Genomic DNA, 12,545 nt, shown 5'->3' with positions numbered 1-12,545 from the left:
ACTCCCATCCATTAGCTTGTCCTCATCTGTGTCTGATGACGAATCGCTGTCTTCATATATTGCCTCGTCCTCAGTTCCATCTATGGCATTTGAAATGCCACACTTCTTAAATGACTCGACCACGATCTCGATCTTGATATTATCCCAGGATCTTTTCACCCAGGTACAAACTTCTCCTATAGTTCGTTTCTTCACTCTTCCTGCTGGCTTCAAATTGTCCCCAGAAGACTTCATCCATTGGTTCCATTTGTCTCTCGTGGCAGCTTTGAAGGGTTTATTAATGCTGACATCATGTGGTTGGAGCTGGGATGTCAAGCCTCAAGGTATGACGGCAAGTTTTGTTTTTTGCTCTGCAGCAATCTTCTTTGTGTTTTTTGTTATGTGTGCCCTAAACTGATCAAGCACCAATAGGGCAGGTTTGCGTAAGAGCCCACCTGGTCTCCTGCTCCAAACTTTCTCAAACCAGATCTTCATCCCATCCTGATCCATCCTACCCTTGTCATGAACGTGGACAATCACTCCTCGAGGAATATCTTCTTTTGGCATTGTTTTGCATTTGAAAATCAGCATAGGAGGCAGCTTGGTTCCGTTGGCACAACAAGTTACAACTGTATAATGGCTCTTTTCATGTCCACTTGTCTTCACAGTTACAGTTTTCATCCCCTTCTTATCAACAGTTCTGTTACTGGGGACATCAAATTGAAGGGGGACTTCGTCCATATTTGCAATCTGTCCAAACTCAAACTGATGTGTCTTCCGACATTGAATGACAAAACAATGAAATTCAAGGACCTTCTGCTCATAGCTTTCAGCCATCTTTTGGGAAAGTCTGGTGCGTGTACGCATGCTTAGTCCATTCCGTTTCATGAACCTGAAGCACCAATTGTGTCCTTTGAAATCAGTAACTTCTTTTTCATCAGCAATTTTTCTTGCCTCATGCTTGAACCATCTTTGTGGACACAGGAATTCCAATTGCCCTTTGCTCTTCAATCCATATCTTCAATTCCCTCTCTAAATCAGGCCATTTTGCTGACTTGCCTCTCATGGCCTTCTTCTGCCGTGGCGTTTTCAGTAGGGTGTCTTCTTCCTGTAGCCAGTCTCGGATTGTTTTCTCAGTTGGAGGAGGACCAAACTTACGTTCAGCAGCACGATTTCCATTCACTTTTGCAAACTGGATCACTTTTAACTTGAACTCAGCACTGTACGAAAATCTTTTCTGAGCCATTTATGGGCAGAACGTGGCAAAACGTAACCTAATATACCGGTAACAAGTGCAAAACAATGAGCGCAAAGACAACAAGTGCGAAAAAGCGGGAAATGCAAGTAAAAAAAATCTACAACCACTGTATAAGACGCACCCAGTTTTTAGACCCCAAATTTTTTGAAAAAGGGTGCGTCTTATAGGTGGGGAAATACGGTAAATTATATCAACGAGAAAGCTTATCAGTAGGGAATAAAGTTTGCAGATTAAATAAATTAGCTATAACTAAAGTCCACAGAAAAATGTCAGAATTTTTCAATAAAAGCCTTCTGGTCAGAATATATACCGTATTTCCCCATGTATAAGACGCACCCTTTTTTGAAAAATTTGGGGTCTAAAAACTGGGTGCGTCTTATACAGTGGTTGTAGATTTTTTAACTTGCATTTCCCGCTTTTTCGTGCTTGTTGTCTTTGTGCTCATTGTTTTGCACTTGTTACCGGTATATTAGGATACGTTTTGCCACGTTCTGCCTAGAAATGGCTCAGAAAAGATTTTTATACAGTGCTGAATTCAAGTTAAAAGTGATCCAGTTTGCAAAAGTGAATGGAAATCGTGCTGCTGAACGTAAGTTTGGTCCTCCTCCAACTGAGAAAACAATCCGAGACTGGCTACGGGAAGAAGAAACCCTACTGAAAACGCCACGGCAGAAGAAGGCCATGAGAGGCAAGTCAGCAAAATGGCCTGATTTAGAGAGGGAATTGAAGATATGGATTGAAGAGCAAAGGGCAATTAGAATTCCTGTGTCCACAAAGATGGTTCAAGCATGAGGCAAGAAAAATTGCTGATGAAAAAGAAGTTACTGATTTCAAAGGAGGACACAATTGGTGCTTCAGGTTCATGAAACGGAATGGACTAAGCATGCGTACACGCACCAGACTTGCCCAAAAGATGGCTGAAAGCTATGAGCAGAAGGCCCTTGAATTTCATCGTTTTGTCATTCAATGTCGGAAGACACATCAGTTTGAGTTGAGACAGATTGCAAATGTGGACGAAGTCCCCCTTCAATTTGATGTCCCAAGTAACAGAACTGTTGATAAGAAAGGGGTGAAAACTAACTGTGAAGACAAGTGGACATGAAAGAGCCATTATACGGTTGTTCTAGCTTGTTGTGCCAACGGAACCAAGCTGCCGCCTATGCTGATTTTCAAATACAAAACAATGCCAAAAGAAGACATTCCTCGAGGAGTGATTGTCCACATTCATGACAAGGGTTGTATGGATCAGGATGGGATGAAGATCTGGTTTGAGAAAGTTTGGAGCAGGAGACCAGGTGGGCTCTTACGCAAACCTGCCCTATTGGTGCTTGATCAGTTCAGGGCACACATAACAAAAAACACAAAGAAGGTTGCTGCATGACAAAAAACAAAACTTCCCGTCATACCTGGAGGCTTGACATCCCGGCTCCAACCACTTGGTGTCAGCATTAACAAACCCTTCAAAGCTGCCATGACAGACGAATGGAACCAATGGATGAAGTCTTCTGGGGACAATTTGACACCAGCAGGAAGAGTGAAGAAACCAACTATACGAGAAGTTTGTACCTGGGTGAAAAGATCCTGGGGTAATATCAAGATTGAGATCGTTGTCAAGTGGCATTTCAAATGCCATAGATGGAACTGAGGACGAGGCAATATATGAAGACAGTGATTCGTAATCAGACACAGATGAGGACAAGCTAATGGATGGGAGTTTTGACAGTGATGAGGAGTTGTATGAATTTTATTATGAATAAAACTTGAGTTCAATAACTGTATGTAATACATTTTTTTTTCAAATTTTGGGCCCCAAAATTAAGGTGCGTCTTATACATGGGGAAATACGATACTTCTTTTTTTGTAAAAAAAAAAAAGCAACACACTCAATGTCTAGAGTGGTTGGATTTGAGAGCAATCTGATACCTAATACAATGGATTCCAGTTATTTATGCCTCCGGTTAATCGGGGCTGCTGTTTATTGGCAAATGGAGAAAATAGCCAGGGTTTACTTCGCTTAATTGGGACAACATGCCATTTAATCGGGGCAGGAGACTGCAGCACTGGAGATTACCCTACGATTTTCTTCGACCGAACCACGGGGTTCGGTAGGATTTGTGGAGGTCACAACCATAAAACAATAAAAACAATTAGCAGTCACCTGTTTATTAGGCTTTTCTGTTAGTGCAATCTATCATAAACGAATAGTAAACTTGATCTTATTGAATTTGCGATAATACTGACAGCTGGAATTCTGTGGGTTATTGTGGTGAAATGTGTTTACACTTCCATGGAATCTTAAATCATATAAAAAAATTTATTTTCAGAATCTTCTCTTCATTCCTATTTTTAAAGCTTCATAAAATTGTTACTCCGTTCGCACTTGTGCGTATTGTGTTACTTGCAATTTGTGTGTGCTGTGTTCTTTGTGATTGATTGCTTATCATTTTACTGTTTTAAATTTTAACCCCCAGCCACAAATGTCAGTGTACAGAAATGTCAACTAGTTAGTATGTATATATTACAGTACGTATTAATTATTCCAATTATCACATATATTCTTCCGATTTTCACGTATCATTTAATTTTTTAATTGGTAAGGTAACAAAGGGTAAATTTGTGCTTAATATATCTTTACTTTTATAGCTGTGGATAATATTCCTCCTATTTTCCCTAATTAGAATTGCTGTTTAATAGAATTAAAATTCAATTCACAAACATGATCACAATGACCGGCGCTTACTACACATTGTATAGTGAATGGTACTTTATCGTAACGTGATGCAAGAGACATTTGATTGTACAGTGAACCAATTGTAAAGCGGGGGTCCATTTTTTTTTAAACTTTTTTTTATGTGGAACTTCGGATAATTGGGCCAGCCACTTAATTGGGCCAAAATGCACTAGTTCCGATGTGTCCCAATTAACCGGAATCGACTCTATATCATATGATTTCAGTATGTTTAGAACTTCCCTGTACATAAATGAGAAGCATAAAATATAACCTAGCTTTCGAAGAAACAATTTTTCTTGTTTTTATTAGTAGCATTTCAGCTTTTCTGCTATATGTTAAGACCCAAATCATTCTCCATGTGAACAGTACGATCACTATTCTTGGTGGAAGGAGGAATATACTGACATGTGATTTAATGATAAATTAAATAACATGTAAGGTACTACCTATTAAATGATAATCTGTGGATTTGTGTGTTTGAAAAACTTATTCACTGAAAAGTTAGAAAAGTATGATTAGAACCTTTTTAATGGTATTATGTGAAAGTAACTTCCGTTGGTAATATAACATTTTATTTTGAAGTTCCAATAGGGGGAAGAAATCCGCGTGAATTGTTTGAATTTATGACAACTATAAATGCTTGTATAGAACCTTACCACTTGCAAATCAAAAAGGGCATCGATGAGGAAACTGGAGAGCATTGTTATGTTCTTGTAAACTTAGTGGAAAGTCCTCTGTCTTTGCTGGCTACATCATTTTCTAAAAATGAATTGGAGCTCTTTAAAAAAGTTGTAAGTGTTTTTAGAATAGTTTTATTAATTGTTATTTCATGAAATTAGCTGCTATTTTTTCAAAGACATATATATTTATGTGCACGGGCGCGCGCACACACACACACCCTCCTGACGTGTAGTTGTTTCCTTACAGCATTTTTATTCTTCATTGGTATAACAAATAAAAGGAACAAACAAAATTACGTACGGGTAATTCATCTGTGGTTTGAGGGTCGTATACCTGGGAATCAGCACGTTATGAATTACACTGTCCATTCAAAACATTATGGCCACTCCCTTGTTTTAGTAATCTGCCATTTCTTCTTGCCTGGTGGTACATGTGTCACAATGAGAACCGATTAAATGTGATACTGTAGGTTTGAGGCATGCCATCCATATAAAGTAGTTGATTGTCATGGGCAAGAGACATCTGATAGACTTTGAAAAAATGATTGTTGGATACCAGTCAAAGGGTGGCAGTATTTCAGAGACTGATGTTCTGAATAGGTGTTTGGAAATTTCCCTTTAGCCAGCGGGTAATTAATTGCTGGAACAAACATCCATCTGTCATTGTGGAAGTTGATAGCTTAAATAAATTCAAGGAAGAACTGGATAAACTTTTAAAACGAATGGTTGTGTGAAATGGGTTTTTTTTTTTTTTTTTTTTGATTGATAAGCTTGATTGATAAGCTGTATAAGCTTGCTTTCTTGCATCGTATACCTCTACTAATGCTAACTGTGAATCTTGTGGGCAGAGTGTTGCAGTTGACTTCCAAGAGTGGATGGATAGTGGACAGAGCAGCAGTCATCAGGCCAATGGTAAGCACCCATGTCTTATCGATGGTTATAGTGAACATAGGCTGTCCCACCTTGTCCCAGTAAGTGGAAAATGATTGAATGGCTGACCATGGACTTTAACGAGGGGATGACCAGCAGTGTTTCCAGGATCATAATTCAAAGGGCCCTCCTCCATATGAGCAGCCAGAGTATGCACCTAATCAAGATACCTATGCTTATGGCTATCCATTGCCAACGACACCTAAAGTTTGCATCTGAACATCGACTGGGAAAAAAGTTTCCTTTTTTGATGAATTACATTTCCTGCTATGCTGTGTGGATGGTAGATGAAGGGTATGGCAACAGGCTGTGGAGAGAAATCACTGATCTGCTGGCCCAATAGAAACAGGAAGGTTGCAGCAGTGTTTTGGTATGTCAGCTGTTTTCATGGGAAATTCTTGTAGCCCTCATAACCCTGGACTGCACTCTGAATGCTGAAAATTATCTATCCATTGTGGCTGATCAGGTATCCCTTCATGGTGACTCTTCCTGAATGGCACAGGTATGTTCCAGCAGGATAATGTGCCATGCCGCATTGCTAGTATTATAATTTGATAGCAAATGCACACACAAAAGTTATTTTCAGGTGTGCCTTTGCTATCAAATTCGCTGGATGTGAATCCTGTAGAACATCTTTGGGATTATGTGGAACAAGAGATCTGGCATTTGGATCCTCTACTATAGACTGTCGCAGATGTACAGGAAGCAATCCTGGCAATGCCGTACCTTCTGCTACATTCAGAGGCCTTATAGAATCCACACCTTACTATGTGGTGGCAGTATTGGTACAAGAGGAGGACATACCTATTAGGCAGGTGGTTATAATGTTTTGATTGCAGTTTTTCAAAACCTCATTCAAGATTACTTTTGAATGAGTTGAGAAAAATGTAATAAGTTTTAACTGACATACCCATGAACGAAGTACCCATCATTGCCCAATAAAAATTCTATACTTTCTTCATGCATAAAAAATTGGGTAAAATTAACCTTATAGTTTTTGATAAGTTGCCATGGCCATTATCGACGAGACCTTTAACGTTTCCTCCAGTTCCCAGTGGAATTCAAACCCTTACCTGACCAAATAAGTAACAGGTCGAAAAACCAATAAATTTTCAAGAATGCATAGGACAGAGTCCTATGCTTTGCTGAAGTCCAAACGAACAAGGTAAAAATTATATTTCATGCAGTTAGTGACTCATGAATGTAGTTTTGTTAACAAAGCTTGCACAAAAACTGCATGGTCTCCTGTATTTTACAAGATAATGCATAAAATATTATATTAAAGTTTACTGTCTTGGACTGCCTTTTGCTTTTCTAGTGACTCTCTGTTGATAAAACTAGTGTATATCTCTTGGACAGCCTTGAGGTATTGGCTCTCATTTTTCAAGATCTCAATGTTGGCTGTTAGGTTATTGTTTTTGAAAATATTTATAATCTTGGTAAACATTTTTTTATAATGAAGAGTTTTATACATTAGAACTGCTGCACTTAAATTTTTATAATCTAGAAAAGGAAGAGATTTAACTAATGTAAATAATTCCAAAATTAATTGTTTTATGTACACTTAATCTTGTCAAAAATTTATTATTTTTTTATTTTTTCCCCTTCCTGTATCTAACATTTTATTCATAAAACAAACACAAGTTTATTTTGTTGTTTTAATTACAAAGTGGTGAGACAAAGTTTTCTTGAATTGGTTCAATAACAGGTGGTAGGCTTATCTTGGTCACAGATGTTGTTCTCTTTGAAATTAATATACAGAATGAGTCCAGCATCTATCTCACTTCTGTAAGCTTACTCCAACTCTTGTTTTAAGATCACATTCAGTATTGCCTACAGTTCTGTTTGGATCTTGTAAAACATAAAATCTCTGTCCTTTGAGCTGCAGTATCTTTGGGGATAAGAAGTTGCAGTGGGGGGGGGGGAAAGGGGAAGAACACAGCCTAGTTGTTCTTTGTCAAAAATTGAAACTGCTGTATAAAAAAAGTTGTGCGTGTAGGCCTACTTTGAGCAAAAAGAGATTGTGTGCGTGTAGTGCAGGGATTCGAAAACAAGATCAATATTGACCTCCTCGGGGTCAGTCGTCTTGAAATAGGAGTTTATACGTACCAAGGGATCAAATGAGGGTCAATGGGCAAGTTATATAATAATATTGTTACTTCCGAGCAACATCTTTGAGTGTTTGGATTTTATTGGATCTACTTTTTAATGTTTTTTTTTTTTTTTTATCATACATTTTTTTTATGTTATTACAATATGAATTTTTATGTGAGATCAACTGGTACAGTATTTATTATTTTTGCTTAATATATTTATAAACAGATATGATCACAACTTTTTTTTTTTTTTTTTTTTTTTATGGAAAGCCCAAACACAACCATTATTAGAATCTGTAGTATTTAGTACTGTGCATGGGCTGAAGGTTGAGAAGATGAAAGAAGATACTTGTTGATATTAGACTTGAATTTCTGTAGATTGTAATTTTCAGGAAATAGTATGAAGGAAGGTTGTTCCAGAAAGTGGAAGGTGAATGTATAAATGAGGAAGAAGAAAAGTTGGTTCTGTGTGTTTGAAGTTAAATAGTAACAGGATGTTAACTGGTTGCAGCATGTGTTCGGACTACTTTTTAAGAGAGAGAGAGAGAGAGAGAGAGAGAGAGAGAGAGAGAGAGAGAGAGAGAGAGAGAGCGAGCGGGCGGGCGGGAATTATAGAAGCCAGTTCAGAAGATCAATGCCCATAAAGGTATCTATAGAAAAATCATGCAGCAGAAACAGAACGTCTATGAGGTGAGGTAGGGTGGAGAGATGAGTCATTAATTAGCCTAACTGCTCTCTTTTGAATGGATTCTTGAAGCCTGAGAGAGGTTTTGGGGGTCAGCAACCCAGATGTGGGAACAATATTCCATGATAGGGCAGATTTGCAATTTGTACAGAGTGAACAGCTGTTTGGAAGAAAAATAATGCCGAGAGTGAAAGAGAAAACTCCAGTTTTTTAGATGTGGAAGAAGTAATATTTGTAATGTGCTTATGCCAAGAGAGATTAGGAGTCAGGGTAATCCCCAATATAGATTTCTAAGCAAGATATATGATCTTGCCTCGAAATTAGTGTCATCAAAGATAAGTATAGGAGCAGAAGAATCCTTCTTTCTAGATATGACAGGACTGAGTTTTAGAAGGATTGAAATCAACTAAGTTATCTGTGCCCCACATTGGTAGTGGATATTCAAGAAGTTCAAGCTGTTTGTAAGAATTTTTGATCCAGTCCACCTCTGTTTATCGATATTGCTTTTCTTTTTCTCTCTGAATCTGTAGTGTCTTCACCGGAACGCTTCCTTTTCACACCTTTTAAGTATTTTACCGATTTTTAGGAAATAAAGCACAATTACAAGTTGAGGAGACACGCATGATACACATAAACAAAACTGCATGCGTGTAGCAACTGAATAAACAACACTGAAGGCAGAGACACACTATGAACACCTCACTAGCTCACATTTTACTAAAGCACATTTCTGGGGGTTACTGCCATAAAACAATAAAAATAATTTCCAGCTGCATTTCTGCTAGTGGAATCTGTCATAAACTGGTATAGTAAACTCGATCTAATTGAATTTGCGATAATACCGATAGCTGGAATTGTGTGGGTTTTTACGCTATTATGGTGAAATGTGTTTCCCCTTCACTGATTTAAAAAACATAAATACATTTCCAGAATCTTCTCTTCATTCCTATCGTGTTGTGTTCAGTTGGGGCGATTCCGCATTCAACTGCCATTTTTTGTAAACACAAAGGCAAATCATGAATAACCGAATTCGGTTCATGTTATATACGATATCGTTTCCCTGTTTATAAATTGTGTATGATTGAATTCGTGTAGTGTAAACACATGTTATACGAGGGCTGACTATATATCTCGAAGTCACCGATGCATTCCAGGGAAGGCCTAATATTGAACGAACACATCGATTGACAATGGAATTGATTCTCACAAGGTTTTCCTGACGGGTAGCAGAGCTGTGCTGAGGGTGAGGTGAACGAGGCTCTTGCCTCACGTGAAAAGCTGAAAGGGATGCCAAAAGGAAGTTTAAATAATTGCCGTTGCCATCATTAACAGTAGGGTGCAATTTTTCATTCTTGCCTCAGGTGCTAAAATGGCTCGGCACAGCCCTGACGTGTAGTACCCCATGAGATGATTCCATATGTGAGGCGAGGCTGTATTAAGGAAAGGAATACTAGTCTGAGAAGGGAAGGAGGCACCAAGGCAGAGGCTTGGGCAAGTATTCCTGCTAGTGATAGTCTTCTTTCATAAGGTGATGATTTGTTCATCCCAACTCAGCTTATCATCTAGCCAAATTCTTAGAAACTTGGTATCATTCACCCTTTCAAGTTGTTTTCCTTTGTATGTTAATTTCGAAATCAATATTTAGTAGTTTCTTTTTCATCCTAAACACCATATATTTGGATTTTTTTGGATTTAGTGTAAGCTGATTCTTTTGATGCCGACTATGCATCACAGAGAGCATGGCAGAGATTTTGAGTTGGAGCTGGTTAAGGTCTTTATCAGTGATCAGAATGGAAATGTCATCGGCATTTGCTACTAGGTGGGAAGATGGAAGAAGAGAGAGAAATTCATTAATGTAAAGAACAAATAGGATGGGTCCGAGAAGTGTTTTGAGGTACTGCCCTGGAGAAATAACAAATGTCTGAAAAAGACTACAGTGAAACTTCTCATAACGGACACCTCTCGTTAATGGACATCTCTCTACAACGGACATTTTCAAATTCCCCAACTCACCTCCATTGATTTTAACGTATTTGCAGCTTCTGTCTAGCGGACATTCTCTGTAACGGACGCGGACAGGCAATCTGCACTGTTTCGTTTAGATTAGCACTTAATTTTATCTCCCCATAACGGACTGCGGGAGAGCTCACGGCCCTTTTTCTAGGAACGTTTCTTCCACGTATTGCCTCAATCGTGTGTTTATTTTCTATTTCCGATTCTCTGAATTTTATCAAGGTTTACGTCGCGGTTCTAAACCCTTTTTCAAGAATTTTAAGGCACGTGTAAAACTTCTGATGAATTCGGTGTGTGCAAGGGGGGGGATATGGTCGGCCTTTCGTCGTTTCAGTTTTCAGTTTTGTTCAGTGTCGTGTGAAGTGCACAATGTCTTCTCGTAAACATTTAACTTTAAAAGATAAAGTCGAACTCATTAATGCGTATGATCGGCAAAAAAAATAGTGTTCGCACTCTCGCTGCAAAATTCAAAATCGGGAAGACCCAGGTAAGCGACATACTAAAGAAAAAACAATGAACTGCTCAAACAATTTTGGCAACAAGGAAATGATCAGGTTCAAAAATCATTCCCGAAAACTGTTGGACTTCAAATTGACAATGTTACGTATGAGTGGTTTTGTCACACATGTGCTAAAAAAATTCCCATTAATGGGCCTATTATTAGGGAAAAGGCTTCGGAGGTTGCGAAATCTATGGGAGTAAATGAGTTCAAAGCTTCTGTGGGATGGCTAGACAAGTTCAAAACTCAGCATAAAATTTCTTGGAGAACCGTAAGTGGTGAAAGTGGATCTGTTGATACTGGGGTTGTAACAGAGTGTACCGTCAAATTGGAAGATTTATGTCATGATTTTGAAGCTAAGGATATTTACAACTGTGATGAAAACAGGGTTGTTTTTTAAAGTTCTTTCTGAAAAAACAATGAGTCTAAAAAACGAAAAGTGCCAGGGCGGAAAAATTTCTAAGGAACGCTTGACTGTACTATTGTGTACAAATATGCTGGGAGACTTTGAACAACCTCTTGTTATAGGAAAACCACAAAATCCTCGTTGTTTCAAGGGCATAAAGTTGAATCTTGAATGTTGATTGGAAGTCTAATAAAAAAGCATGGATGACACGAGATATCATGAGTGAATGGATAAGTCACTTTAACCAAAACACGATTCGTCAAAACAGAAAAATTATTCTTTTCATGGATAATGCTGCATCTCACCTGCACATTGAATTGTCCAACATTCAAATCGTTTTTCTGCACCAAACACATCTGCAGAGTGTCAGCCCTTGGATCAAAGGATAATAAAAAAATTTAAACTTCACTACAGAAAACATGTTTTAAGACATCTCATTGCAAACATGGACGATGTAACATGTAACGAGTGACCGTGCAAAGAAAATCAGCATCCTAGATGCGATACAGTGGATTTCCTCTTCAGTAAACGCAATTAGAAACAAACTGTCGTGAACTGTTTTGTAAAGTCTGGCTTCTCAAACGCAAAAATTGAAGTTGTGAACAGCAATGTGGAGCAGCACCAAGAAGAACAAGAACTTCATCTATTGATAATGTACGATACTTCAGCTACAAGTGACCCTGGCTACAAAGATATAGACTCGAACCTCACTACAGAAGATGGTGCTATAGATATCAATGACATTATCATCGATATTTTTCAAGAAGTTCCTCATGAGGATGAAGAAATGGAAGGAGGTCATTATGTCGAAGAGCATATTAATGACGAACCACCGATGAAAATAGAAGAAGCGCCCATACAAATCAATCGTTTAAAAATGTTTTTCGCCGCTGAAGTATCTTACTGAAGGACTTTCGATGGTTTCTTCACTCCAAACAAACAAAATTATCAGCCGGAAGAAGGTGCAGAAGAAAATAAGTGATTACTGTATGTATTTTTCATAAGATAAAGTCATAATATGCATAGCACAATTTTATGTATATTATTTACAAAAATATTGCGCAAAATCTGTATATAATTTAATTTAATTTTACATTAAACGTTTAATGATTTTTCTCTATCTCTTGTGTGTGTAATTGTACATTATTTACAAAAATATTGTTCAAAATCTGTATATATTTTAATTTAATTTTACATTAAACGTTTAACGATTTTTCTTTCTTTTTTTTTTTTTTTCTCCCTCAGACTTCTTGTTAGCGGACACTTCT

General features: G+C 37.9%; 1 protein-coding gene across 1 annotated transcript in view; it reads left to right on the top strand.

Moving 5' to 3' along the window:
* Nucleotides 1-12,545, top strand: part of Nse1 (SMC5-SMC6 complex component Non-SMC element 1) — a 45,023-nt gene that overhangs the window by 14,959 nt on the left and 17,519 nt on the right. Inside the window, exon 3 of the mRNA XM_090387251.1 lies at nt 4,551-4,759. Coding sequence (XP_090243377.1) covers nt 4,551-4,759 — 209 coding nt within the window. The remainder of the gene's footprint in view (nt 1-4,550; nt 4,760-12,545) is intronic.

Source organism: Mastigoproctus giganteus, chromosome 13 (assembly GCF_048544385.1).
Source record: "Mastigoproctus giganteus isolate SK-2022 chromosome 13, ASM4854438v1, whole genome shotgun sequence".
NCBI lineage: Eukaryota > Metazoa > Arthropoda > Arachnida > Uropygi > Thelyphonidae > Mastigoproctus > Mastigoproctus giganteus.
The sequence above is the reverse complement of the archived record's forward strand: the minus strand, read 5'-3'. Positions and strand labels throughout refer to the sequence as shown.